The sequence below is a fragment of the Macrosteles quadrilineatus genome, unplaced genomic scaffold, assembly GCF_028750875.1.
Source record: "Macrosteles quadrilineatus isolate MER2022 unplaced genomic scaffold, UCM_ALF_1.0 Scaffold_4__1_contigs__length_99947679, whole genome shotgun sequence".
NCBI classification, from domain to species: domain Eukaryota; kingdom Metazoa; phylum Arthropoda; class Insecta; order Hemiptera; family Cicadellidae; genus Macrosteles; species Macrosteles quadrilineatus.
In genome coordinates, this window is record NW_026542597.1 from 33,757,947 (window position 1) to 33,784,714 (window position 26,768).

Below are 26,768 nucleotides of genomic sequence, written 5' to 3' on the forward strand. Positions count from 1 at the left end.
CTGAAGTTTAAAACTTTATTGTAAACAAACCACTAAGCCAATCTTTCTGAAATTTGTATGGCTTATTGGTAGATTTATTGTTAACAGTTCCAAGCATTTTAAAATTTTTACTCACGATAGTTTTTATGCTGATGTTTATTTTTAAAACGTATGCTAACATCGTTAATAAGACGCTAAAAATTTCGTTCAAAATATCATCGTGTTTGTCGTGACACAAGAAATAACACCAATATGACAGATTTATAATGCGAACAAAGGTGTTTTTTAAACAGCTATATATTTGTAAAAAAAAATTTCTCCCGCAACTGGCAGGCCGATTGGCTCAGTGGTTTGTTTACAATTAAATTTTAAACTTCAGTGTTAGTTCAGAGTTTCTTAAAACCCGGTACTTTTTAGGATCTTTCAACAATATACATTTTTCTGATAAACGGATTTTTTTATTGCTACCACGTAAAATATATTTAAACCAGCTTATATTTAATTTTTGTTTCAACAAAATTGGATTATTCATCTCTGAGATATTTAGGCTCAAACTCGAGTGCACATATTTATTTCCTCGTCAGGTAGGCTAGCGCCGCCATCTTTGTCCGTTTCGCCGGCTAGTAAGACTGCCACGCTCCTGCGCTCCGAGTAGCGCTTCTATTTTGTTATGTGTTCGCTCACAGCCACCTCTAATACATGTATTAGAGGTGGCTGTGGTTCGCTGGTTGACGCATTCCCGCTGTTGTCTTCCAGTACAATTCCATTTCTTTTCCATAGAACCGTTCCATCGTTCCTCGTTCCACCGCTCCAGTCCAGTTCATGTCGTCTGTCCTGTGTCCTGTCTCCTCTCCCTCTCCTGTCACTGTCAGTGTCAGTGTGAGTGTGAGTGAGTGTCAGTTCTCAGTTGTCAGTGTAGTAGATGTAGGAAGTAGAAGTTTTGGTTTGGTTTTTTGTGGCCTACATCAAGATTAATTCATTGACTATTTATATTTGGAAAAAACAAAGTGTTGATGGTAAGCTAAACAGTAAATGGGTACAGTTTCTTAACGCTAATATCGGTTGAAACTATCTATTCAATTTTTCCATTATCAAAAGTTTGTTACCGGTAATAGGTCACAAGTTAAATTGTAGGTTATAGCCTAAGTGATCTATTTATTATCAGTTATCATGTCATGTATTAAACATACTTATTAAAATGAGGTATATTCTATATGGGTACAATTTCTAAACCAGGCTACGCTACCAAATTAATCCTTCATTTGATTTTTTTCATTATCAGCAAGTTTGGATATTTAGGTTAGGTTTTAACAGTTTCATTTTATAATCGACTACCAGCTGACGCCAATTTTTAATAAAAAAATAACATCGTTGTGTAAGCCAATCACAGAATGCCCTACAATTAACTAAGGTGGTCTGCCGTTAAACTTTAGACGCATAAATGAGCGAAGCATTATTTAAAGATTGTCAATGGCTAAAGCAGCTAACAACCTACAATATGTTCCCTATCAACAGATTCACCGTTTGTTTGCCCGATATTATTTAAGTTCTAAAGAATGACAAATTTAGTTCATTTATTTAGTTGAATAAGAATAAGAATTGATAAAAGGTTATTAGACATGTGTATTTGACATTACGTTTAAACGGTCAAGAGCTTCTATCTTCTTTGCCCAAGATCCGTGTCTGTTAATTGACATCAATCGGTCTAATGAAAATGGTGGATCCAGAAGCAGGCCTTCAAATGTATCAAATTTCACCATAATACATAACGGAATTTCTGACATCGGAATGTGGTTTTCTGTAGGAGAGTAGGCCTAAATAATATCCTTTACAAAGCCAAGTGCACCATTACGCAATCCTTTGTTTGTCCATAGATTTTTCGTTAGCATCACGCGACATCCGATTTGGTGCGACGACCAATATTACGACGTGGCCTTTGAGGCATGCTCAAGACAAATATAGCAAAACTGTTACTTCCATTGATAAACTGTTACATTCCAACATTAACCTAGGATGAAAGTAAACATTGAAATGTAAACAAAACAGTTACAAACAATTAACACATGACTGATTTAAATGAAACGAGATAAACCCATCCCAATATAATTTTTCTTTCAACTTACATTAAAATAACAAGCGAAATTGCGTGACCCGTAAAATAAAATCCAGAAGGAAATTTGCAAATATTTTTTATCAAAACATTGTGCTCAGTATTCTTTAGCTGTTGGCCAAATTTCATATCAATTGGTCAAGCCATTACGTTCTGATGCTCTTACAAAGAAGTTACAAAGTGAGGGAAAGTGAGCTTCGCTCAATTATATTTTCTACCTTATTTTTTGTTACTGGGTAACAGTTGCTATAGCTCTCAATAAGTTAAGTCATTACATTAGTTTGACTTCGCAAAAAGTGTCATGTATTTGACAGAAATAAATAGTTTTCATCAGAGCAATCTGTTGGTGGCTCACATCAACTTTATGGCGATTTACCGGTAACTAGGGGATGGAATGTCTAAAAAAATATATTAGCTTATCTTTTTTCCTAGAGAAAGGTTGAAATATAAGTATTTTTCATTTTTAAGACTGATACTGGCTCTTTTTTTTATTCACAATTTTTTCTCGTTTTACAAGCGAGGGACATTCGAGCTTTGAAATAAGATCAAGTACCAAAAAGACACTTTCGCTCCATGTGATGAACAACTAAGCTTAGGCTATTTTAATCATAGGTCTACTTGAGGAAATAAACTTCTAATCGTTACAAAATTACACCACATAATTTGAGGTTATACAAAGTCATAATGAATGTTTACATTTCTGTTGTTTACAAACATTACTTCAAATAAATGCCTAGTGTGATTATAGTTCGGCCGCTTAGAAAGCGACCTCCTCCAGCATTGGTTTAGCATTAGCGTGCAGGTCGTTTTCTAAGCGGCCGAGCTATAGCAGGGTTTTCTATTTCTATTGAACCATAAAAAAATTTGAGCTTAGCGAACCGACATATTTAGATCCCTACCATATGTTATGTTTTTTTTGTTCCCTATTTTGGAGTTACCCAAAAACTATGATTTTTGAGAACTACACCTTTTCCACTTTTATTTCAGAAAGGGTCAATTGTATTTCAGAATAGTCATTTGTATTTCAGAAATGGCAATTTGTATTTCAGATGTAAGATTTTAATTTTAGAAAGTGTCAATTGTATTTCAGAATAGTAATTTTAATTTTATAAATCATCACTTTTATTTCAGAAATGGTCATTTATATTCCATTAAAATGATTATTTGCATTTCAGAAGATACCAATTGTATTTCAGAAATAATTTGTGTAAACAACTTTGTCATCAGCATTAGGAATTAGCTATGAATTTGTTATGAGAAAAACCCTTCAGTTAGTATAATTTTTATATCATAGGATGAGATTCAACTCGGAAAAATATCTCATTAGGCCCTGGTCAAATCAAGAAAAAAACGTGATAAACTTTTCTAGGCTAACCTAATTAACCTAAACTTAACCCTGGGCTTTTTATAAATTAAATTTGAATCAGATCCACTACGACTGTGTAAAATTGTCTAATCAATCATTTCTGAAATACAATTGACTTTGTCTGAAATACATTTGACTAATCCTGAAGTATATGTGACAATTTCTGTAATACATATGATACTTCTGAAATTCAATCGATGTTTTCTGATATAAGAGTTACTAGTCTGGAGTTACTAGTCAGTTAGAGTTACTGGTTGCATCATTCTGAAATGCAATTGATGCTTTCTGAAATAGACTTGACACGTTCTAAAATAGAATTTGAAAAGGTGTAGAAACTTCCGTTTTCCGCACAATATGATGAAAACATATTTTTATCATTTTAACAGATATGGTTTAAATGTTTTTCTTGGGATCTTTGCAATAGGACTATTTAGCTAACTAAAACAGGCCTTCTACCATACATCTGCTTGCTTTTTTAGCAACCAGTATATCAGCAATACATTAATAATTAATAATTATTTTTCATTACAGGTCTAGAACAAAATATTATATTTATTCAAGAAGTTTAAAACATACATCATTGACATTGCAGTATGGTGGTAAGTGACTTAGTAAAAGTTACAAACTTATAGTCCGTGAGGTAGGCGAAGGACTCTGAGGGATTAACGTCCCTTCCACCAATGCACGCGCACTCGACAGCAGGGCCCTACCTACCCCACGTTGAGTGACTCATGTATGTGTGTGTAGGTGTGTCTCTGTGTGTGTGAGGGCTGTAATCCCTTAGAGTCCTTCGCCGGCCTCACGGACTATAGACTAAATAAATCTAGCTATAAGCCTAAGTTAAAGATAAAAAATAAATTAAACTGTTAAAAAAAACTTTTTATTTATAGGGGCGGCCCCAGGAATAATTTTTTGGGTAGGCCTGAGCTGAGAAGGATCAAGAAAGAGTTTGGAAGGGGAACAAGAGATTTGAAGGGCTTTCCCCGCAAAAAGGGGAAATTTTAAAATTTAAATGCAAAATAATTAGTTTGAATGCTTTCCCTTTATTTATCTATTATCTATTATATATTATTAAAGTGATACAATCAAATTTTATGTAAACGGTTAACCCCTTCGCTTAAAGCGACGGCGATTCGCCGTCGTGCTCCCGCGAGCCATTGTGTGAAGCGACGGCGAATCGCCGTCCGCCATTAAAATCAATATTTGCCGAGTTAGTTCCCAAAAAATCCAACAGATCGCATATGCTTCTTGTTCTGCAAGCTTCAGGCTTTCATTTGGTTGTATTTTCGTCGTCCACAGCCTGCCCAATCGGCAAAAACAATCAATTGAAAATTACGATTTACCAGCTGACGTTGGGAACGTTGTCTTGGCAGCTGTCTGCCTTGTTTGTTTATGTTTACATCGTCATTTCACAACAGTATTTTATTTATATCATGTTGAATTCTATTTTTCGTTTGCAAATAGTTGTTTTATAAAATAAATAAGATGAGTAACTTTTTATTTGTTGATGAGTGTGGAAGGGAATTGGACGAAAGTGAGATTGCTAAACTTATTGAATGTGACAGTGACTCAGACAGTGATTGTTATTTATTTGAAGAAAGGCTTGAGAGTGATGATGAATTATTGGAAATAAACAATGAAAACGTAAGTGAAGCATGCAATAGTATAAGTATTGCTGACTGTGAACCTCAAGATTTAGCTGATAATGGTGTGACAGAGCATGCTAGCCCTAGGCCTGTTATAAATAGTGATTGTTTGCATGACCTAAGCCTGTAAATAATGATTGTTTGCATGACCAGCCCTCCTGTAGTTATGCCCGACCTATGTCCCCTCAAAATGTGCCTCATAGGCCTAGTCCTGTGTCCTATGAACAGCAAAGTTCTGACGATGAAAACCCTGTTGGATTTATGGAAAAAATTTACCGAGGTAGGGTAATTGCACCTGCACTATCTCCTACACCCAGTGAGGAGGCTGAGGCTGATGACCCTAGTTTTATTGAAACAATTCCTTGTCAAGTACCTGAGTATAGTAGAGGTGCAACTATTGGTAGATCAAGGGGAAGGGGAAGTCAAAGAGGTAGGCCTAAAGGAAAAAATCCTAGTTTAGTGGTACCTAAGCCTACTAAACGGTCTAAGGGCCAACCTAAAACAGCTAAGAAAAAGAAAAAACAAGGTTGGAAATGGACCAACACCATAGAAGACAATAGTATTTTCAAAATACCTTTTACAGGCTGTCCTGGTGTCAGGGCAAGCTTAGCAAGAAATTTAGGTCCTTCTCCATCTGAAGTAGAAGTATTCAACGCGTTTGTCGAGGATGATTTTTGGCAACATGTTGCTACAGAAACAAACAAATACGCCGAAGAGACAATTGAAAAAAATAATGCAAGTGGTAAAGATAAACATCTACTCTCTGAATGGTTTGAAACAACTCCTGATGAAATGGCATGTTTTTACAGTCTATGTGTTTTGATGTCACTTGTGAAGAAAAGGACCATTCAATCGTATTGGGCCCCTACTGCTACTACTGAGACTCCGTTTTTTCGAAAAGTTATGCCTTTTCGTAGGTTTTTGCTCTTATCAACAATGTTCCATATTTGTGATAATAAAAATAAGCCTCAGAATGACAAACTGTGGAAACTGAGGTATGTCATTGATTACATGAATCAAAAGTTTTCACGGTTATATTTGGCCGATGAAAACATTGCAGTAGATGAAAGCTTGATGAAATTTCGTGGGAGGTTGGGGTATGTGCAATTCAACCCCAAGAAAAGAGCCAGGTTCGGAATCAAATTTTACAAATGTTGTGAGTCAAGCAGTGGATACTGTACAAAATTTAAAATATACACCGGTGCTGAAGTGAAACAAGGCGAAACAGTGGAAGAAGGGGGTGGAGACACTGCTGAGGGTGATAAACTTTTGGTGAGTGAGGCCATTTTTTTTTGTATTATATGGTATAAAAAAATAATAAAAATACTTTTAACCAATAAAATGTTTGTTTTTTTAAATCTAAATTCAATTCTGATTAGAAAAATAACAGTATTTGATATACAAATACAAAATTCTGAGTGCAGGTAAAAATATTGTAAATTGTGTAAAATTAAACAGAAATAATTCATTTTTTTTGGCCCGGTTAGGTGTAAAAATAAGTTTAAGCGAAGGGGTTAAGGCTATTTACCAAATAAAAATATAGGTAGTCATTGAAATGGTCAAGGAATGTTCCGGTAATGGTCATACCCTCACAATTGACAACTGGTATTCCTCACCTCTCCTCTACTATAGATTGAAACATATTGTTTTCAATGTGATTGGGACGGTAAACTCTTGGAGGACAAATATGCCTGACAGTTTCAAAAGTGGAAAACTTGAGGTCGGTGATTATGAAGCTGCGTTTAGCCATGACATGATGGCCCTTAGATGGCAAGACAAGAAAGAAGTGTGTCTCTTGTCTACTTTCCACAGTAAGGGAGACAAAAAAACAACTGGAAAGAGAGACAGAGTCAGCGGTGAGGTGATTACCAAGCCTGAACCCATCCTCTATTACAACAGCTCGATGGGCGGTATCGACCGAGAAGACCAACAGCTTGCTTCTTTTCCTACGATGAGGAGATATGCTAAAGGGTATAAGAAGATTTTTTTTGGACATAGCTCTCTTCAACTCTTATGTTGTTTTTAAAAAAATCACCCAGAAGAAGATAGGATTTGCTGAATTCAAAAGTAAATTTACGGAGCAAGTGTTCCAGACCAGACAACTACCGGCCTACAAACGAAGAGGGCGGCCATCAACATCTGAAACCCCTCTACGGCTTCAAGCAGCTTCTTGGGGTCATTTCCCAAGACAAATCCCACCTAATGAAGTAAAGCAAAACCCATCAAGACGCTGTAAAGTTTGTAGTGCACAAGGGAAGCGGAGTGACAGTCGGTGGGAGTGCGAAATGTGCCTTGTTGCGCTTCACCTACCCGAATGTTTCAAGACATATCATACTAAGTTGAACTTTGCTTGATATCTTTTTGAGTCTACAACATGCCAAACAGTATTTTAAGGCAGAACAGTAAGATATTTTTAACTTTTATAGTCAACAATTTTTAAAAAAGGCAAAAAAAAAAATTTTTTTTTAATTTTTTTTGTATTATATGGTATAAAAAAATAATAAAAATACTTTTAACCAATAAAATGTTTGTTTTTTTTAATCTAAATTCAATTCTGATTAGAAAAATAACAGTATTTGATATACAAATACAAAATTCTGAGTGCAGGTAAAAATATTGTAAATTGTGTAAAATTAAACAGAAATAATTCATTTTTTTTGGCCCGGTTAGGTGTAAAAATAAGTTTAAGCGAAGGGGTTAAGGCTATTTACCAAATAAAAATATAGGCATATGGCACATCAAAATGAACCTTAGAGTGTTTAGATTTGCCGCAAAGTATTTATACGGACAAACTTCCTAAGGGCTCTTCCCCACGGGCTGATTTCCAAAGGGCTACGCCTGGCATGCTTCCAAAGTTTACATGATTTAATTTAATTCAGTAATGAAACAGCTGGTCAGTACAATGAAGTGGTGTTTGTTTATTTACTCGAAAAAGATGTTTGTGACGCTTTATGTAGATTTAGGAGGGTTATATTTGGTTTTAAAGAAAGGTTGTATACATTTTTTAAAGCATTGCTCAACATTCTGTAATTTATATAGTAAGCTACATGTAAAGAGTCTTGACTAAAGTTGAAGAATACATTATGGTATAACATGTAAAACATGAATTTGCTGCAGGAGATTTTTTTACCTTAGAGCAATTGTATTCTTTTATTATTGATGTAGCATAAATCATAAACTTTTCTATTCTAATATAAGGCCGCGGAGGAACAAAAGTGGCAACATCCCTGTCAGGGCAATCCAGAACAACTTTTGCACTGATTTACAATGGAGCGTAGGCATATGCGCAATGTTAATGTTTCCACATTTGTTATTACCATTGTAATAATTGTGGATGTTTATAGGCATGTACTGTGGATGTGATGCTCCCTGGTGTGGATTGACGTCCGCACTAGTTAGGACTACAGCTATCCACAGTACTATCCTGATAATTAGACCAATCCGTTAATTACTAGAAAAAATGTTGTTCAGATTCCTTTATAAACTGTTGGTCCCTTATTTGTCATTGGCTGTATGGGCTATTAACAGCTGTGTCTAAGGATTGTGTCGGTCTTAGTCACTAACAAGACTACAATATCGCTCCACTCATCCTTCACTGATATTTGGGTTAAAATACGCAAATAGTGGAGTCACCACCTTAAATACTTTTTTTATACTTTTCAATTAAATGGCGACCATACAAAGTAGGTACAAAGTGGTGCGATCTTGTGGTCTTGTAGTGACATATTTCTTAGACACAGCTGTTAATTAATAGCCCATACAGCTAATGGCAACTAATTGATATAATAGGCATGCCGGTGTGATGTTGCCACTCACCAACACCGTGGCCTAGTATTAGAGAAGGCTATGCATAAAGATGTGGTATTAACTTTAGGCCTACTTATATGATAATACCAGTAGCATATTCCGGTTTGCAATCATTTTGGAAAAGGCAGTTTTAGGGCAACCTCAGGTTACATCATTCTTTGTTAAGTAAGGTTAAGTTATACCATATTGAACATACAATACTCTTCCAAGATATACCACAGAAAATATACTACTATTACCTACTATTACCCAGAATGCTAACCTCGTGTTAAACACTGTTAAGTACTCGGAGAGAGCTTTGCCTGTCAATTCGTAGGCAGCGCCACCAGCATTGCTATGCCGGTGCATTGTATGCTGGTGGCTCTGCCTACAAATTGACAGGCAAAGCTCTCTCCGAGTACTTAACAGTGTTTAACACGCGGTTAGCATTCTGGATAATAGTAGTATGTTTTCTGTGTCAATACTTATATTACAATTTTCCCCCAGCTTTTCACTCTTCAGGCAAAATGCAATTTAGAAGGAATTCAAACACTCTACACCCCAGAAGATTTTACTTGGGTGGTAAAGGTAAGTCGTTTTAAATACAAATCCCTGGGTAATTCTGAGCAATTACTTGGTCAACCCCAAACTTTACTACGGTCATAAGAAAACAAGAAACATATAATGTCAAGCCCCGCAAGGCTAGGTTAGGTTAGGTTATTAAGTAACAATACGTTAGCATTAATTGTGGATTAATTAATTGAGGAATAAATTTTTAGGTTTTGAATTAACCTAACCTAACCTAACATAACGGTACCGGTAAAACTGTCACAACTGGCCTTCCGCGTGTCTCCCGCAAGCCACTGTTATCGCGTGGACTTTGAACCTGCATATCGCTCGGCAATCTGTGTGATGGTCTTGCGGGGCTTGAATTATATGTTTCTTGTATTCTGAAAACATCCTTATAACCGTAGTAAAATATGAAAAAGTTTGGGGTTGAACAAATAATTGCTCAGAATTACCAATCTTTGTTTCCTCTGGACTACATTTGAAAGAAAAAAAGGGATTTTTGCAATCACAATTTGTCCTCATACTTTTAGTTTTGTTGTGAACAAAGGTGGAATAACTCATCTATAGAATAAAAAAGTTTGTTTATTAAGAAATCTTTGAGTAAGTTCTTAAATTTTTCAATATTATTTTCAGACTTGCATAAAAAAAACCCAAATATGTTGGTTTTTTTCTCGTATATTTTTTATCAATGATGAGTTAGGATTATTTCATTTTTATGTCTTGTATTGGTGTTGTGGCATGTGGAAGATTTATAACTTACTGCCTCGTTTTTAGAAATAAGTATGCAGTCATAGATGTATTGTGCATTTTAAGATTTACAAAGTGTTTCTCTTTGGCTGATTGATGATAATTTTGTTTAAGAATAATTTGTATGGATCTCCTTTTGTTGTTTTAAGATACAGTCCAAATTTATTTTCCGTGTGGCTCCAAAAAGGCACCATCCAAAACTTTAGTGAAAGTGAATATATGAAAATAAATATGGCAAAATGTGTAGAATCCACAGTATAACGACATTTTCCTAAGAGCATATATTCCAGTGTTAATTCTTGTTACCACCTTACATGACCATTCCAATTGAAACTCTGGCACTCGGCACATTTGATTTGTTAATATCCGTTGAACTGGTTTGATTTAATTGTTTGTGATTTCTGCGGTCCTGTAAGTCATTACTGACTCTGTGGTTTTGAAGGATAAGAAAATTTAAGCTATAAGAAAGACACATTTGATATCAGTGCACTCAAGGTCATCAACATGAAATGCACATAAAAAGAGGATTACAATTTAACAATATAATGAGAAGTCTACTTGCATATATACGACTCTCTTCCACACACAGAGGTATTCCTTCTTTGTGGAAGATATTTCGCTAATTTACAAAGCTTTTTATATATCTATGTTTATATTAAATTTGTATATTATTAAAAAACCAAACAATATTGTAAAAAAATTTTTATGGGACTAACATGATGTAATTTGTAAATATTTTGGCGGAATAAATGCTTTTTTGATTTGATTTGACTGTCAATGCTTATGATCTGTAATGGCAGGTGAAATGCTCTGCCTGTGGAGAAGAATCGCCCAACTGGCACACAGTAAATGCCCAGGATTCTTCGGAAGGCAAGGGTGGAAGAGGGTCTTTCAACTTTGTCTACAAATGTAAATTATGCAGTAGAGAAAACAGCTTAGGTGAGTTTTTTTACTACTGTTGAATCTATTTTGTAATTACTCTACTTGCAAAAAGTTCATTGGTTACTGCTAGAGTTTAAAATTATTATTTGTACGAACCTAACACAGTGACATTTTGTTGAAAGAGAATCTAAATGCTTTTAAGGAAAAACTTTCCAAATAATTCTTACACCTAAATTCGAGACAACTAAGCTAGCAATACACCAACAGATTTATTTGAAAATGGAATTTATGTAAAAATTTAAAAGCCAATATTCAATTTATATTTTGATTTTATACGTTCATACTTTATGGGGCAAATGGCCAGGTCACAAAGAATCAAGACGTGTCAGGGGTTGGATTATGTTACCTTTTCTTCTAATCTAATACATTGTTGTAGTAGTGATAATAATACAGTACTTACTTTGTTTGAACCCCAAATATACTGACAAATACAATCATAAGCATCTGTAAAATAGCATTGACAGTGCTTTATTCCATAATCAAATGTTGCATTGATAGTATTTCACATGCATACCATTGGCATTTTTTCAGTTTTTTGTGATGCAACAGTAGTCTTGTTACTATTTATTTTTATGACCCATTGTTGAAAAGTGCTGTTCATGAATAGTCAAACGGCAAACGGAAACTAGTTTCTGAATCAACCATTTATTATAACTTATGATCAAAATTTGGATTTCAAGGGGAGCACGGAATGCTCCGGGCCTCATATCCAAGTCAACTAGAAGAGGCTTTATATACAACTTCCTTGGAAATGACAACTACCAGTAACAAAAGTACCTACAGCGATATTCAAATTCAAATCAATTTATTTCAGAAATAAAAACATTACATTGATTACATTGAAGCAAAGCAATGCTTAAGTGCAGGGACCGAGTCGCAACATCAAATGAATAGTAAATTAATTTAATGTTGAGCACCATCGTTAATTAGATTTGTACAAGACATCATTTCTTTTATGCTTAGTGGTTATGGCTTACTTTTTTTACAGACATAATTTCAACCTCGGTGAAAAGAATAGAGGCAGAAAAATGTAGACATTTTTCACCGTTGGTTACTTTTGACTGCAGAGGTCTAGAGCCCATTGAATACAATCCTGGGGTAAGTTACTTATTTGTTTCTTAGTATTATTACATGCTTACACTGAGCGTAGGATAAGTACTTTTTTTCAATGTGGCAACTGAAAAAGCTTTATTGATTTATTTTGTTTTTCAAAATAAATGTGATTCTCAAGATTTAATTGTTAATTTTTGTTTGGTCGTGTAGAAACACTTTTCTGGATTTTAAAATAGACTTTAAAATCCTACATGTTTACATATTTATCCTACATATTATAGCTACATACTACACCAACGGAAATATGCTTTGTCGGACAATATTAATGGGACAACACATTAAAGCACCCTAAACCTTTCCTCCCTGTTCTCCTATTGACTTCAGTAAAAATGTTTTTCTAAATTTGATTTCAGATGGGATGGATAGCAAAGGCTGAGGAGAGTGGAACTTGTTTTCGAGATATCGACCTAGGGGAAAAGGAATGGGTTGATTATGATGAGAAGGGTCAGCAATCTGTAGGTGTTTATGAATTTGAGTCACAATTTAAGACTGATAAAAGTAAGTAAAAAATTATATTCAATTTGATTTTTAATAAAAATGTATCATTGTTTATTTACCTTTTTGTGATAATCATTACCCTCATACTTTTACAATCAGATATTTTATACTGAAAGAGTAGAAATAAACAGACTTAAATACAGTAGACATCTAAAACACATCGCTCATAAGAACAATGGTAACATTTTGTCTGAGTTGTTTGATACCAACTTGCTTCAGATCCTTGTACGCAGCACTAGACTATAAATTAAACCAGAAAGAGGTACAACCCCAGAGGTCCATTTGAAACTAGTCTAAGAAGTTTGAGTAAAACACATTCTGACAGTAGTCTTCATACATTTAGGCAGAACTGAAAAACTTGTAAGTATGTAGTTTTCAACAGCAATTTTACAAACAAGTTTCTTACTACTTACTACTTGGACAATTTTGAGTCTCTCATAAAATTCATGTTACAAAGCACCGTGATTTTTTTAAATAGCTTTGTCTACAACTGTTAAAGATGTAATTTATTCATATTATAATGTCCATAATAGTTAACTAGAGTCTAAACCTTCGCTAAATCATCACGATGTTGCCCCCTGGCACTGCGGAGTGGGGGAAGCAAAGCATTCTATTGGCTGAGGGAACACCATTACCGCAACGATACGGTTTGTAGGCACCGGCCTCGGTGGTCAAATGGATAACGTGCCGGGCTGAGGATCTGAAGGTACCAGGTTCGAATCCTCTCGGTAGCACTAACTTTTTGTCTAAGATTTTTGCATTATCAGCAAGTTTGGTTAGTTTGGTTAGGTTATGACAGTTTAATTTGTTAATTAAAACATTATAAAATTCAATTTGAGCTATTATAATTTTAGAACTATTTTTTTCTATTAGTAAACCTTGTTCGATTTTTCATTATCAGCAAGTTTGGTTGGTTTGGTTAGGTTATGACAGTTTAACTTTATAATTAATAAATTCTAAACATTGAATTCAAGGCATTTATAATTTTATTTTATAAACAGAACTATTTTTTCGATTAGTAAACCTTCATTCGATTATTATTTTATATATTTTTTTATATAATCAGCATGTTTGGTTGGTTAGGTTAGTTTATGACAGTTTAATTTTATAAATATTCATTTTTTAACTTATTGAAAAACTGCAGCATAGGTTTATGCTTGTAAAACAACGCGGGCTTGTTTGGACGCCGTCTAGAGGGGAGGTGGAGGGAGAATCATTTCCTCCACTTTGCAGCGCCAGGGGACAACATTGTGATGATTTAGCGAAGGTTTAGACTCCAGTATAATAGTTATGTTAGAAAAGAACATATGATGTTTCCTTGGCAACAGAGTTTAGTTGTTTGATATATTTTGATGAAGTAAGATGTATACACAAATCTAAGTTTTTCATTCTATCAGTTTTACTATTAAATTAACTTAATTTTTGATCCACAAGACGACTTGTTATTTTAGACGATATTTCCAACAACAACCAAACAAAAAAAGGTTTTTAATTATCACTTAAGTTTTAAAAGATAATCTACAAGTTTTAAAACACCTTCTTGCACCTAAATATACAAATTTATACAGTCTTACCATTGACTAAAGACACAGTTGGTAAATACCACACACCCTTTGTAACCTACATGTTTTGGGAGTCTAGATGCAAAGACACTGGTTGGATTTGCCTATATAAACCATGTGTAAGTGTTGAAAGGCCATTGGTTAAGATCAGCTGGGTCAAGTGTAGAAATACGCTCCAGCTTGGACACAACTAGAATTATCTTTTGATACCCAAATCTGAATCGGAAGAAGGCATTTTATAATGGTTAGGTCAAACAACATATGCTCCTTTCACACTATACAGATTTTGCCATCCAGTTATAAACCGTACGATGTTGTGCCGTGTCAATGTTTCTTTCATATTTGACAGTTTCTGACTGTTCTGCGAGATTGAAATGTGCAATTTCCAGTTCGCTAACAAAAACAATTAACTGTGAATAACTTTTGGCATTGTGGTTGTTTCATCGACGTTATAAAAAGCGTCAAGGAATCGTCTTCAATGGATGTATTAAATAAACCTCATTGTAAATTTTATCCTATAGGTTTTAATTCAATTAGGTCAATTGACATTTTGGCTTCTATATAAGACATAGCTAACAATATTAAAATGTAAAGAAAAACACTGTAAATGGTAAACAGATATACACAATAGTCAAAATACAAGTAAACAGTGGGACAAGGATATTTAAAAATTGACAAGGACATTCTCACTAACCCTATTCATCATACGGGTACATATATGATTAATGGAGAATTTAATTTCATTTGAAGGGGCTGGTGGGCTTCCGTCCGACTAAAAACCGTGCAGTGTGCAAGCTTGCATTTAACTACATAATCCACTAATGCAAGGCAAAGGCACAACAATAATGCTAGGCACTGGCAAGTCAACCGTCTGGTTAGCAGTTGCTGCACGACAGCACAGTACTCCGCTGCCATCAAAATTTTGTAATTTGAAGGCTGTCGCACTCTTCCACACATTAGTACAAAGTTTTCTTGTACGGTTTTTAACCTGGCGGCAAAGTATAGTGTGACAGGAGCGTTACAATATTTTCTTTCTAGACGGGTATGGGATATCTAATGGAGTAGCCTATGGTACGGCTTATCCTATAAATGACGGAGATGTCATGTTGCACCCATGATGACAGGCTCCTCAGCCAAATGACTAAGGTCATTCTTGTCGTTCTTGTCCCATGATGTCAACTGTTGTGGCAGGTTGAGTACATGTGGCGCGTTTGCTAGAACGTTTTTTCCGTTGTTTATGATGTTGCGTATCCAGTCTGTGAAGCAGGAGACCTCAGTGTAAACACCTGGCAGTTTAGGCCGAGCACAGCCGACGCCCCAGCTGACGATGCCACAGAGGTAGTAGTGTCCGTCACTTTGTGTACAGGCCAGCGGACCCCCTGAGTCTCCCTGTAAGGATGAGAAGTAAATTGATGTTGTGTTAGATCTATAGGCTCAACAACCCAGGGTGAGTTTACAAGTTTCTAGTCGGTGAATAAAAAGTAAAGCTTGTCGGTGGGTATAGATAGAACTACACATTCCATTCCCATGTTAAAGTTGTGGTCAGTTTTTTGATAAAAATTGCAAATGAGGTAGTTTAATTGATCACATGTTATTTTGCTTACCCCAACTTTTTTTGTAAGTCATGTCAATTATCAAATAATTTTTAAAAATACAGGAGAAAATGGAGTTTGGCCTGTTGCAAACCCTGTAAATGGCTCATTCAAATATATTCTACTAGAATTAAAAATTTGCTTACGGTGGTCCACATAGACAGGACCAAAAGAACAAGAACGCTGTCCTGACTTAATCTTAAGCTTGAAGAAGATAAGAAACACTCAAAATCATTCAAGTTTATCCAGCTCTACAGATTCATGTCAAATTAGATCAAAATTGGACCAAAATTCCTCAATTTATCATTTTTTATGGACACATATGTACACACACATATAAGTATGTAGGATAGGATATCTTTTTTTTCAAAATAGATAAATGGAAATTTGAACGAATGGTGTAATTGTGTTTTTGATCAAAATGAAAATTGAAAGGTCTTAGCTTGCCTACGGTAGTTGCTACTTCCCTGTAGTTAATTCGCTAAAACTAACATAACTAACTTGTATAACTAAAATATATCTTGTACCTGGCAAGAGTCGAAGCCTCCCTCCTCAAAGCCACTACACATTTGGCAGGTATGAGTGAACTTGCTGTAGCCCGCTCGCTTGTACAGTGAGTGACAACGTTTGGTGTTGAGTATCGGTAGAGTCACATGCTGCAGGATGTGAGGTAGGGAACCACTCTCACTCAGCCGTCCCCACCCAGCCACTGTACTGTCACCTGTCACATTGACATTGTTTTGTTAGTGGCAATGACAACTTAATCCACTATCACCTTTACCAGCTTCTATAATAGAGTAAAGTCTATCTAAACCTCCATGTTATCTTGTGATATGACTCTCCTTTTGTTGTATCATCTAGTACCGTCGGACCATGTCTTTTTTTTAGCTAGACTGTACACCATAGCATGTGCATTGTCATCACCCTAACACTGCCACCCGGACCCGACTGTACTCAGAAGATATGCACTAACCTTCACTCACCTTTATTTGACTTTATTGTAGACTGCCTATTACACACTTTAACTCCTCATATCTGCAATCCTCTTTCCTACATGCCTTAGTCTCGGGGAATATTGTGGAGTTGCAATCTCAGTACAAGTTGGAGGAAGATTTGCTTCTAAAAATACTTTGAGATTTGGTGACAAAAATATTGAAAGAGCTGGAAAGCAATCAGTTGAGAGCATTTTTGAGTTTAAAGTAATTTTTTACACCTTATATTTCACATTTTTTTCAAAGTGTCAAAAGCTAAGAAAGAAAATAGCACACTCTGTAAGCGGCCCAATCAACTATGTACTATTGGACTGAAACATTTGCCAAAACATACATGGGGTGTAGACTCTAGTATCCCAAAGTCAATGCTACAACACTAAAAAATTATCCAATTCTTAACATTAAATAAACAGTAGTAATTAAATCAGCGAATTTGTATACTAACCTACAAAAACAACTAATTTTTTTTTATTCATGGTTTTTGGTTCATGGTTTACCTTGAGGGAATTTAGTGATCGCAAAACTAAATTGAGTTAAATATTGGATCAAACTCTCATATGTGATTTTTTAGAATAATATACTGAAGATTTGAAGTTTGTACTTACCTTTGAGAAACTTAGTGCCTGGCTCTGGGAGACAGATAGGTGCGATCCACTTTCCATCTATCTTGAGTGGAGCGGCCAGTTGGAGCAATGCGATGTCATTGGTGAACGAGTCTCTGTAATATCCGTTCACAATGACTCTGGCAACTTGAGCTCGCTGTTCATGACCTGTAGTCAAATTATCAATAAAAAAATGTTCCTATCGGTTTTTTTCACCGTATTGGTTTTCTAATCTCCAATACATTAACAGCAGGTGGAATAAGCTGAGCTAAAAGCATTTTTCCTACAGTCACCCGACAAAGTTGGCTTCCCTGTACTGTTTATAGTACAGAAAGCTGCTAATTGCTGCATATTTATACTTTGCCGTACGGTTTATACTTTGCCGCACGGTTTATACTTTGCCGCACATCAGGATTCCAACCAAACAATACAAAACAGCGTGGTTTTATTATGCACGTAATCCGTGTACGCTTGGAAATAGGTTGGCAACACTTAAAGATAATAATACTATGAACAGCTGATTGACTATTATAACTACGATTTAACCTGTCATTTCGTGTTTATAGTTTTGGTATTTCTGAACTTTCTGGACTTTTCTTTTAAACGTTTTTAAAACATTCCTACGGTCTTAATAAACAAGAAAATACCTTTAAAGCATTTTTTTTAGGCGCGGAAACCACTTCAAATTACAAAAACATACGGAACTATATTCTCAAAAGACGGAGCACATTTCTTGCCGAGGAAAAATAGCGGAGTGATACGGACCACGGGTACTACTTTCTCCAGGGCACCATTTGTGTAATTGTGTTGCTAGCTGAACCTAAAAACGTGTTGTATAGTGTTTGAAAGACTAATTATTTATGTTTTATAGTGACTGTAGGAAAAATATAATGTGTAACACGAGTGAAAAAGGCCTTTGCTGCACTCGAGATCATTCCGCACGAGCCTGCGGCTCGTGCGTAAACATTGCTCTCGTGTGCAGCAAAGTGCCACTTTCACCACTAGTTACACAAATAACTATTTACACACTGTCAAAAATGTTGGTTGATCTTGTCAGGGCACTACTTCTTGTTAGTAATATAATAAGGGCTAGGCATGGTTTTCTATCCCCATCTTCACACCCTAAAACACTAGACTCCAGCCTGCAACAGTTTCACGTTACTTCAGACTAGGCTTAGAAGGTCGCGTTATTATCAAAAAGATAAAATCCTTTGGTGATTGGCAGGATTTGAACCCGGTAACTTGGGGACACCGAAGTCATGCGCTCTACCACTATACCTACCTGCTTGTTTCCCGAAGGCTTGGTATATTAGGATTGTCCAACGTGAATATTTTTTAGTCATGACAATAATAATGTATTCCATATTTCAAATTTACAGAATATTTTTATCCCTGTTTCCACAGTCCCAACACTCATTACCCACCTAACTATAATGATACGAACTTGGTAATGATCTAGTTTGACCTAAATTACCAGCTTGAGGCACCTTCAGGTAAGTAGAGGTCGTGGTCGCCAGCTACGATGGACAGTTTCTCTGGTTTGAGCTCCCAGATACAGTGGGCCGCTGTGACGACCCAGTAGGCAGCCAGGACTGCCCCTCCGCAGATATATCTGGTCCGGCCTCCGACCTGCAACTGCAGCGACACTTGCCACGGAAACTCTCCTGGGAACGATCACAAAATCATAATAATAAATCATGGCAAAAGCTTTTACGAAAAATATTTATCTTTAATTTAAAATGTGACATTATTGTTTTTCTTGGCACTCTAATTTCAAACAGGAAAAAAATTGGCTGAATTAAAATGGTCTAGTGAGACTAACCTTTTTGGGTTACAGCTCTATAGGCTTTGTGTCAGCCGATATATCAGTCAATTGATCCACTCGAACAACTGAGGTGTGACAAGGTTTTTTGAGGATAAAAATTGATTGGGTAACAATTTACCACTTGTGATTTATTTCAAGTTGCTTAATAAAGTGGCTTTTGAATTTCTCAGTGTCTGAATAACAACCTTCTTTCACTTACAATATAAACTTAATAAATACTTAAAGGCTCTTACCAGGTTGAGCGTCAGATCCTCCGACAATCCTAACATCATATAGGGTTCCCCGAATCCCACAGGATCCACTGAAACGTGAAATTTATAATTATACCATGTCTGGATCTACCTCCACATGATGCGAAAGTCATTGAGACTGGAGGGTCAGTATGGTGACTCCAACTTTGATAATGTTCAGAAAAGGAAAAGAAACTACATTGGGGTGGGAAAATGATAGAAGGGATCTTGCCGAACACACTTGTTTGTCCAATGTCGTCTAGTCCCAAATATTTTGGAATACTGCTGGAGCATTTTCTCCAGGGGGGTACTGAAAGAGAAGATTGACACATGTGATGTTCCATCCCATCTAAACCCAGTGTAACATCGTGGATGAAGTGCTATCTCTGGTGTATGAAGGTACCCTCTTGAAGTATGGCAAACAGGGTTTTCGAGAGTGCTTATAGTGCCTGAACCGATGGGTGGGGGAGAATCCTACACACATAGATAAATACACTACGACCTGATGGTGCATATTTCATTTTTCTATCATAAAAAAACCACCCTTGGATCCACTGTAACATAAAACATACAGTTAATGGATAGATGATAAAGATTATATCAATTATTTAAGATGGGGCGCCACTATGTGCATGTGTATCATCCTTTATTACTAGGGTCTGAGTGTCTGTTTTGCTTGATAGGACATAATGTCTTACCTCTTTATTAGCTTTCATTAATAGTTAAATAAAAAAATAAAAAATAGAGTAAATGACAAATATGTTGCAACAATAAGCCTTACATTCCCATTTTGTTTGCTCTGAGAGATTGTAGCAAACATTAAATAAGATCTTCCAAACTGCATGAACCCAGATCATACCTGGAGGTGCTGTTGTCTTCGGGAGGTTTAGGCTTGTGTGAGATCTGCGTTTGTGTGTGTTCCGGCGTGTGAGATACTGGGTGCGTTGTAAGATGAGCTGGTAACTGCGTCTGTGTGGACACGGGAGGTGGTGGGGGTGGTGGTGGTGGTTTGTTTGCAGGTTTAGGCTGCGTTATCGGTCGTGGAGGTTTCTCTGGTGGTTTTTGCGGAAGTTGCGTCGGTCGCTGAGGAATAACTGGTACGACAGTCGGCTGCTGAACCCACACAGGTTGCTGAGGCCATTGTTGCAGAACAGGAATAGGGACCGGCTGCTGCAAAGGCAACTGTGGCTGATTAAGCGGGTTGCTGAAATAAGAGAAATTTGGTTATACAAAGGTGTAATTAGGTACATAGGAATTTGTCAAAATATGGCAAGAAAATTAAAAAAAATATTTTTTGAGAAGGACGTCTTAAAAATTATAACTTAGAATGGTTACGTTAGATCTTGAATCTGGTAATTCATATTGTATATATTACAACAGATATTGCTGAGAACCCTACAATCTGCTTATTTGTTTAATAGTTTTGTAAATATTTTTCATCACATTATTGAACTGTCTTACCTCCGTATTATTAATGCCGTATTTTACAATGGCATTCTGTTAAGGCCAGGGTTCTTCTGACTAGTATTTGACGACAGCAGCTCCGTTTCTGATTCTTTTACCCTTTACCCCGTTTGCTTAGTTTAATTTTTCTTAGGCTCAGTAAAATCCTGTTTAGAAGCTTCAAAACAATATATTGATATTCACATGTACTATATAGACACTTGTTCTTCATAATCTTTTTTATCTGCTGACCATTTCAAAATAGGTAGGTGCTGTGTTAACTAAAGTTGGGTAGACTGGTTCATATACATCAAAGTAGCCACTGAACTTAAGGTTTCACGCTGTTGTTTCCTCCTCACAAAATGAACAACTCAACGGTATCAGCAATCTGACACATACTTTCTCCCATTAGCTTAGGCACCAACAACTCTTATCAAGGGTAAAGGATGGGAGTAACTTTGATTTTGATGGGGAAAATCGCAAAAGTTGCAATAACTTTCAATCATTTTAACTTTTAACTAACAATTTTGTTTATAGTTAAACGGATTGTAACGTACTAACTTTTAATAAAAACCGGCGAACTATTTTTTGGAATTCCTTTTATCTGTTGTTTTATGGGTGTTTATGGAAAAATCCCCAAGTTAAAAAAATCAAAATTAAAAAAGGGAAAACACCTCGAGATTCCATGGGTTACCTTCAAACCAAATGTACATGTCCACACACACACACACTTAACATCACTTCAAAAACCAGCAAAACAATTCAGACACAATCAATTTGCAAGTTAGGGAATTAGTGGTCAGTGAGGCTTTTAACTGTTATATGTTTAGATACTGTGTAAAACTTATTAAGGACAAACATTGACAATGGAAATAAGTAGACTTTCCAGTCAGAGTATTATGCTATCAATTATTCAATTATGTCTCTCTTTTACACCATTATCAAGCCAAAAATAAAAAGACAACTTGCACGTAAACTATATCATATTTTCTGTTCCGTATCATCAACCATAAGAGAATTGAAAACTTGTGGAGAAAATCAAAATTGTACAATACCAGACCAGTAGCTAATCGTTGAACTATATGTTCAATTTAAATAAACATTGGCTAGTGGATAAGATGTATACTTTGGTATCCATAGTCAATGGTTTTACACAGCTACTCACAACTGAGATGCCGGGTTCTGTGAGAAGTAATTTGACAGATCACCCAGCTCACTGAGGTTCTGTACAAGCACGAATGTGAAGTCATCCTGGCGAGGATTAAAGCTTTCCTGACTTCTAGCAGAACCTGCTGAGAAAAAAACAAATAAACACACAAATACTTTGTCATTTAATGATTTGTTTGTTTCTTGTGGGCCTACATCGACGAGAAAGAGATAGGTAAATCTATATAATATAATATGAGTAACGGTTGTGCACAATTATTTCAAATCGGCTGCTATGATTTTCCCCAAATTGTTAGAAATATCTTTAGTTTTAGGCTAAAAACAATATCCATGCCAGGCTCTGTTCTGGGAAAATTAATTTCTCGTTTAAAAACATAAAATGAAATTTTAATATTTTTAACATTAGTCTTATTGGTCTGATGGACTGTCAAGTAGCTATGACACAGTTTTACGAAAATGTAAACAAATTGATTGTAGCACATGCTTGTAACAAATCATCTACACTACAGTCGCAAATTACAAAATGCAGTACAAAGGAAAAGGACATTACTGACCTTACTGCTATTGAGCATTGTTTATATAATAAATTTGGATTTTATTATAATAATTGCCACTGTTCAGTTCAAAAACTTTAAGTGTTTTACCGCGAAACTATTCACTAATAATATTGAACTAAAAGTCCTAAAGGAAAGGCGAAGGACGTTTCTTAGTTTTCGACGATGCGTCGCTAGAATTGATGCGTTATTCCACGATCCCGTATTTATAGTTGTGACACTACGTGATCCCAGTGACTAACGCAATAACGGTCAATAGATTTTACGTATCATGAGTTTTTATATTGAAGCTTATCGTATAAATTGTATAGATTAATCGTTCACATGAAAAAGTTTGTTAGGTAAATTTAGAATGATGGATGTCTACCGAAAACGAATTGACTTTACATCGTAATTAATCGTAGCAAAACTGAAAATATGTGTAGGCTTTTATTTTTTACTCCTTGAACAAATCAAACACCTCGAACAATGGAACAATGCTCGGTCCCCTGGTAGGCTACTAATATAAAGCACCAAGCAAAAAATAAATAAATAAATAAAACCGTTTGTTTATTTTGATTTCAATCTCTCACCCAAAATAATCCAATTCACAAAACACCAAATGTTGTAAGAAAATAATCCATTTTAAAAATTAATAGAATTGTTATTGAACGTACAATGTCACAGTTATTTGATAATAAACGGAATCAGCAATCTGATACAAACTTGCTTCCTTTCTCTTATTAGCTTGTCAACAACCCTTTATCGGTAAGCGGTGGGAGTAACTAAAATATTTTAAGGGAAAAATCACAAAAGTTGCAATAGCTTTTAAACCGTAATTTCTAAACCAGTGGGTATTATTGTGCCATTTTTTTTTTCTAAGTTAAATGGGTCATAACATACTATATTATAATCAAAATTGTTTGAGCCGATTTTGTGAAAGTCTTGTTTTCTGTTATTTAATTGTGTTTTACGAGAAAACCAGCATTACAAATCAAAATCTCAAAAAAACCTTGGAGATACCATGGATTAGTACCTTCAATTCGAACAAAGGTTCATCAAAATCGTACCACAAGCGTAGTCTGTAGCTCTGTACACACACAAAGATATCTCTTCGAAAACCACTTTCGTCGAATTAAAAATGTACTGGTATATTTCTACCCAAAATAGTTAGTTTCAGCTCAAACTCGAAAATGTTGACGAAATAGTTATTTGTGTAACTAGTGGTGAAAGTGGCACTTTGCTGCACACGAGAGCAATAGCGTTTTGAGAATATAGTACCGTATTTTTTTGTAATTTGAAGTGGTTTCCGTGCCTAAAAAAATGCTTTAAAGGTATTTTCTTGTTTATTAAGATCGTAGGAATGTTTTAAAAACATTTAAAAGAAAAGTCCAGAAAGTTCAGAAATACCGAAACTATAAACACGAAATGACAGGTTAAATCGTAGTTATAATAGTCAATCAGCTGCTCATAGTATTATTATCTTTAAGTGTTGCCAACCTATTTCCAAGTGTACACGGATTACGTGCATAATAGAACCACGCTGTTTTGTGTTGTTTCGTTAGAATCCTGATGTGCGGCAAAGTATAAACCGTACGACCAAGTATAAACCGTACGGCAAAGTATAAATATGCAGCAATTAGCAGCTTTCTGTACTACAAACAGTACAAGGAAGCCAACTTTGTCGGGTGACTGTAGGAAAAAACACATTATTCTCTTCTGCATTCTCATTCCATTGCAAAGCAAGGCATATCAGTTAATTTTGGACTTTTGGAAAATCAGCTGACTAATTTCAATGACAGGCAAATATACCAGGTGACCAGCTGATTCTTTTTTGTCTCAAGTAAAAATAACTTTAGTTCCGCAACGCATAATTTAACAGCCGTTGGCTCTGTATAACGAACAAGCTATTTCATGTACAGTATAATTTTAGTTTCAATCAACATATTTATTTTCCTACAGTTACCTAACAATGTACATGTTCTCTCACTGATTTGAGAAAGCAAAGTGGCCAATTCGCTCATCAGTGAGACAATGTTAACATTGTCTCACTCTAATTACTTTGTCTCACTCCAGATTTGCAACGTGAAGGCACGAAATAGTGAGCGCGTAACATGCAGGCAACGTCGTATGCGCGCGAAATACGTTGGCAGCACTGGCTGTAAATCAGCTGGTCAGCTGTTGTACTGTTGTATTTGTCACTTCGCATTAAATGTTATATTAGAAGTTCACTTCTGTGTAAAAATAGGTTATGTTTCTTCACAAATTTATTTGTTTTATGGTAACTGTAGGAAAAGTATAATGTGCAACTCGAGTTCAAAGTACAATTGCCTCACTCGAGAAACCATTCCTCACTCGCCTATGGCTCGTGAGTAAGGATTTCTCTCGAGTGAGTCAATTGCTCACTTTTCTCACTTGTTGCACAAATAACTATTGTTTTCTGTACTTACCGATCACAACAAGCACAAACACAAAACACAACATGACGTTCACTCAGCAACTCGGTTACTAATGAACTTCTATCATCTCGACGTTTATCTTAGAACAACGTTATGTTTCCAATAATGACATCTACTCAGGACGTTGTGTTAGAATTTCCAGGAAAACGGCGCTTGTTTGGCCAACAAATTACAAATCCAACTTGGACCATTTTGGGAGATTGTTAAGATTGGTGAGGATTATAGGTGTATTATCGCATTTAATTTAGGCCAAAGCATCGTTCTGCCTTTGTTTTGTATTAATCAACATTTTAACGTTAATCGTTGCGAAACAGTTTTTCGTGAATAACTGAACGAAACAAGAGCTTGTATTTGACAAATTGCGTTGTTTAATTCGTTTCCTTGAAAGTTTATTGTGCCGTACCAAAAACGTCGATTGGAAATCAATACCTACAATAAATTAATTCAATTTATACTTTTAGGTATTAGGTATTATAGTAAAGGTCCACAGTGATGGTGGTTTTAATTCTGACACCATTTAATAGTTTGCATTTTGAAATTTATTTATTGGAGTTTTTTTTTATGGTATGAGTGAAAAAGTAGGTTTACAGTAGCTTTCCTTTTTCTGTATGGAATTTCTTAACACAATTCATTAACAACATGATCATTTAAATTTTGAACAACTAAAAGTGATACATGCAATTCTGGGCTAATTGTAGTCCAAAAAGTGTAAAACATAAAATAGCTTCTTCTCTAAATAGAAATTCGTTAAACACCTTTATGACAATTTTAGCAACAAAACTATTCGGAAGGTCAAGTGAATGGATTCCTTAAAAATTATCATAGGTAATAAAAAACAAAATAGCTTTCTTTACAACCACATCCAGCTTAACAGAAGGTTTGTAATCATAAGAAACGCTGGTTATTATAATAAAAATAAACTACAACTTATGCTTACTTTTTCACCCCCACATTGGAGGATTTAAGAATCATTGGTAAGTAATTATATGATTTGACTTGCTGTTGCAAATTCGAAAGCTTCGAAATTTGCCATTCATTCAGCCTGAATAGTTCAAGCTGGTGACTAGCAGCTCGTTATTTTACAGTTAGGAACCAGGCCGATATCTTCAGGCTATAAACAATCAATTAACAAAGTTGAACGAACTTTTCTAATGTTCCTGTTCGTCAATTGTAAAACTACATCCCCTTGCAACGCTCTTAAAACGGATGGCGTCTTTGGCCTCTGGGAACCTGAAAACGAAAAGTAAATCGGTCTCGGGTCTATGGGTCTATGATACCTACGGTGATAGCTTTTCCCTGATGGGAGACTCGCTAAAACTCTTTTTTATATCTAAAACATTCCGGCTTTTTGTTAGAGGGACTCTTCCGATGCTCTCCTATGGAGAGGCACTTTAAAATGCATTTAATTTACTTAATCCATAAAATAAAAATAACAATTTTAATATTTCTAAAAACAGTGTTGCATTCGGAATCGTTTGCAAATATTACAGTATCTTCCTTATGAAGGACTGGTCAACATTCTTCATCCTTTCTCCATCTCCAGTTACGATTTATCACTCAACATATCTAAAGTGACAAGTGACAGACGGACAGACATCACTCTGTA

General features: G+C 35.5%; 2 protein-coding genes across 2 annotated transcripts; one reads left to right on the forward strand and one right to left on the reverse strand.

Moving 5' to 3' along the window:
* The first annotated feature begins 865 nt into the window (after positions 1–865).
* On the forward strand, positions 866–12,816 carry LOC128992732 (CXXC motif containing zinc binding protein). The gene is made up of 6 exons (XM_054416458.1): positions 866–995; positions 3,987–4,054; positions 9,395–9,475; positions 11,005–11,143; positions 12,135–12,244; positions 12,613–12,816. Exons 2-6 carry the CDS (start codon positions 4,049–4,051, stop codon positions 12,763–12,765), a joined length of 489 nt encoding a protein of 162 aa, XP_054272433.1. The 5' UTR covers positions 866–995; positions 3,987–4,048; the 3' UTR covers positions 12,766–12,816.
* Positions 12,817–15,420: 2,604 nt separating this feature from the next.
* On the reverse strand, positions 15,421–25,187 carry LOC128992837 (serine protease 27-like). The gene is made up of 8 exons (XM_054416581.1): positions 25,154–25,187; positions 22,169–22,292; positions 20,420–20,764; positions 19,564–19,631; positions 18,993–19,169; positions 17,509–17,673; positions 16,439–16,632; positions 15,421–15,708 (listed from the first exon to the last, which is right to left on the reverse strand). The coding sequence occupies exons 1-8, from the start codon at positions 25,185–25,187 to the stop codon at positions 15,421–15,423; spliced, it is 1,395 nt and encodes a 464-aa protein (XP_054272556.1).
* Positions 25,188–26,768: the final 1,581 nt, after the last annotated feature.

Bases quoted from the DNA above. Each gene is read 5' to 3' on its own strand.
- LOC128992837 (XM_054416581.1), bottom strand. From the start codon at position 25,187: ATGTTGTGTTTTGTGTTTGTGCTTGTTGTGATCG. The intron at 19,632-20,419 runs GTATGATCTGGG...TTCACGTTTCAG, and splicing joins GAAGACAACAGCACCTCCAG to TGGATCCTGTGGGATTCGGG. The intron at 15,709-16,438 runs GTACAAGATATA...TCATCCTTACAG, and splicing joins GAGGCTTCGACTCTTGCCAG to GGAGACTCAGGGGGTCCGCT.
- LOC128992732 (XM_054416458.1), top strand. The intron at 11,144-12,134 runs GTGAGTTTTTTT...CTTTTTTTACAG, and splicing joins CAGTAGAGAAAACAGCTTAG to ACATAATTTCAACCTCGGTG. The intron at 12,245-12,612 runs GTAAGTTACTTA...ATTTGATTTCAG, and splicing joins CCATTGAATACAATCCTGGG to ATGGGATGGATAGCAAAGGC.